Source organism: Penaeus monodon, chromosome 23 (genome assembly GCF_015228065.2).
Source record: "Penaeus monodon isolate SGIC_2016 chromosome 23, NSTDA_Pmon_1, whole genome shotgun sequence".
Taxonomy (NCBI): domain Eukaryota; kingdom Metazoa; phylum Arthropoda; class Malacostraca; order Decapoda; family Penaeidae; genus Penaeus; species Penaeus monodon.
The window spans coordinates 7,880,487-7,881,235 of NC_051408.1; the positions used below are offsets into that span (position 1 = coordinate 7,880,487).

Here is a 749-nt window from a genome sequence, read left to right on the forward strand (position 1 = left end):
TTTGTGGTGCCCGACTGGGCTGCCCCTTTTATCTGCTGCTTCGTAATGCTGATTTCGTTGTTTCCCGCAGGGTAAGATGGTCGGGTAAGCAGGCTGGCGGCCAGTCACGGGAGCCGGGAGGGGAATGGGGGCCCGGGGGGCAGCGGGCCCAGCCCGGGGGGCGGCATCCCCGGCAGCAGCGGCCAGGGCGGCCCACCCCCTCCCTCAGCAGCTGCCGCGGCTGCCGGTGCCACCCGGCGGGGCGGCCCAGCGAGCGGCCCAGGTGGACCGTCCCGGGGGCCCCCTCTGGCTGCGGGCCCGGTGGGCGAGGGCGGCCCGTTCGCCGCGGGCGGGCCGGGGGGCGGCACCCTGGACGACGCCCTCGAGCAATGGAGCCGCAACCCGCTGCTGTGCTGGATGTGCGAGGAGCTGTACGAGGAGCCATGCCTGCTGGCCTGCTACCACACCTTCTGCGCCCGCTGCGTCCGGCCCAGACTGCACGACGCCAAGATCGTCTGTCCGCTGTGTGGGTACGTATCGCTCCCCGTGTGGACGCCCGGTGGGGGGGGGCGCCGCTCCCCTCGCCGGCGTCTCGCGGGAGGAGACAACCTCTCCCCCTAACTAGTGCATGGGAACCTCTCTTCCAACCTCCCTTCCAGCTTTTAGTTTCTCACGACGGCCTCTACATGCAATATATAATCCGTATGACCATTTTAGTTTCAAATTGCAAGCGTAATCAGTGTCAGGAGGAGTGTGGACCTCTGAGTTCT

The 749-nt window shown here is 67.7% G+C and overlaps 1 protein-coding gene across 1 annotated transcript in view; it reads left to right on the forward strand.

The window, feature by feature from the left end:
* The window catches only part of LOC119588118, a gene marked incomplete in the record, with an annotated part of 60,132 nt that overhangs the window by 4,798 nt on the left and 54,585 nt on the right, over positions 1 to 749 (forward strand). The window contains 1 exon segment of the mRNA XM_037936826.1: positions 77 to 509. Within this exon segment, the coding sequence (XP_037792754.1) occupies positions 77 to 509 (433 nt within the window).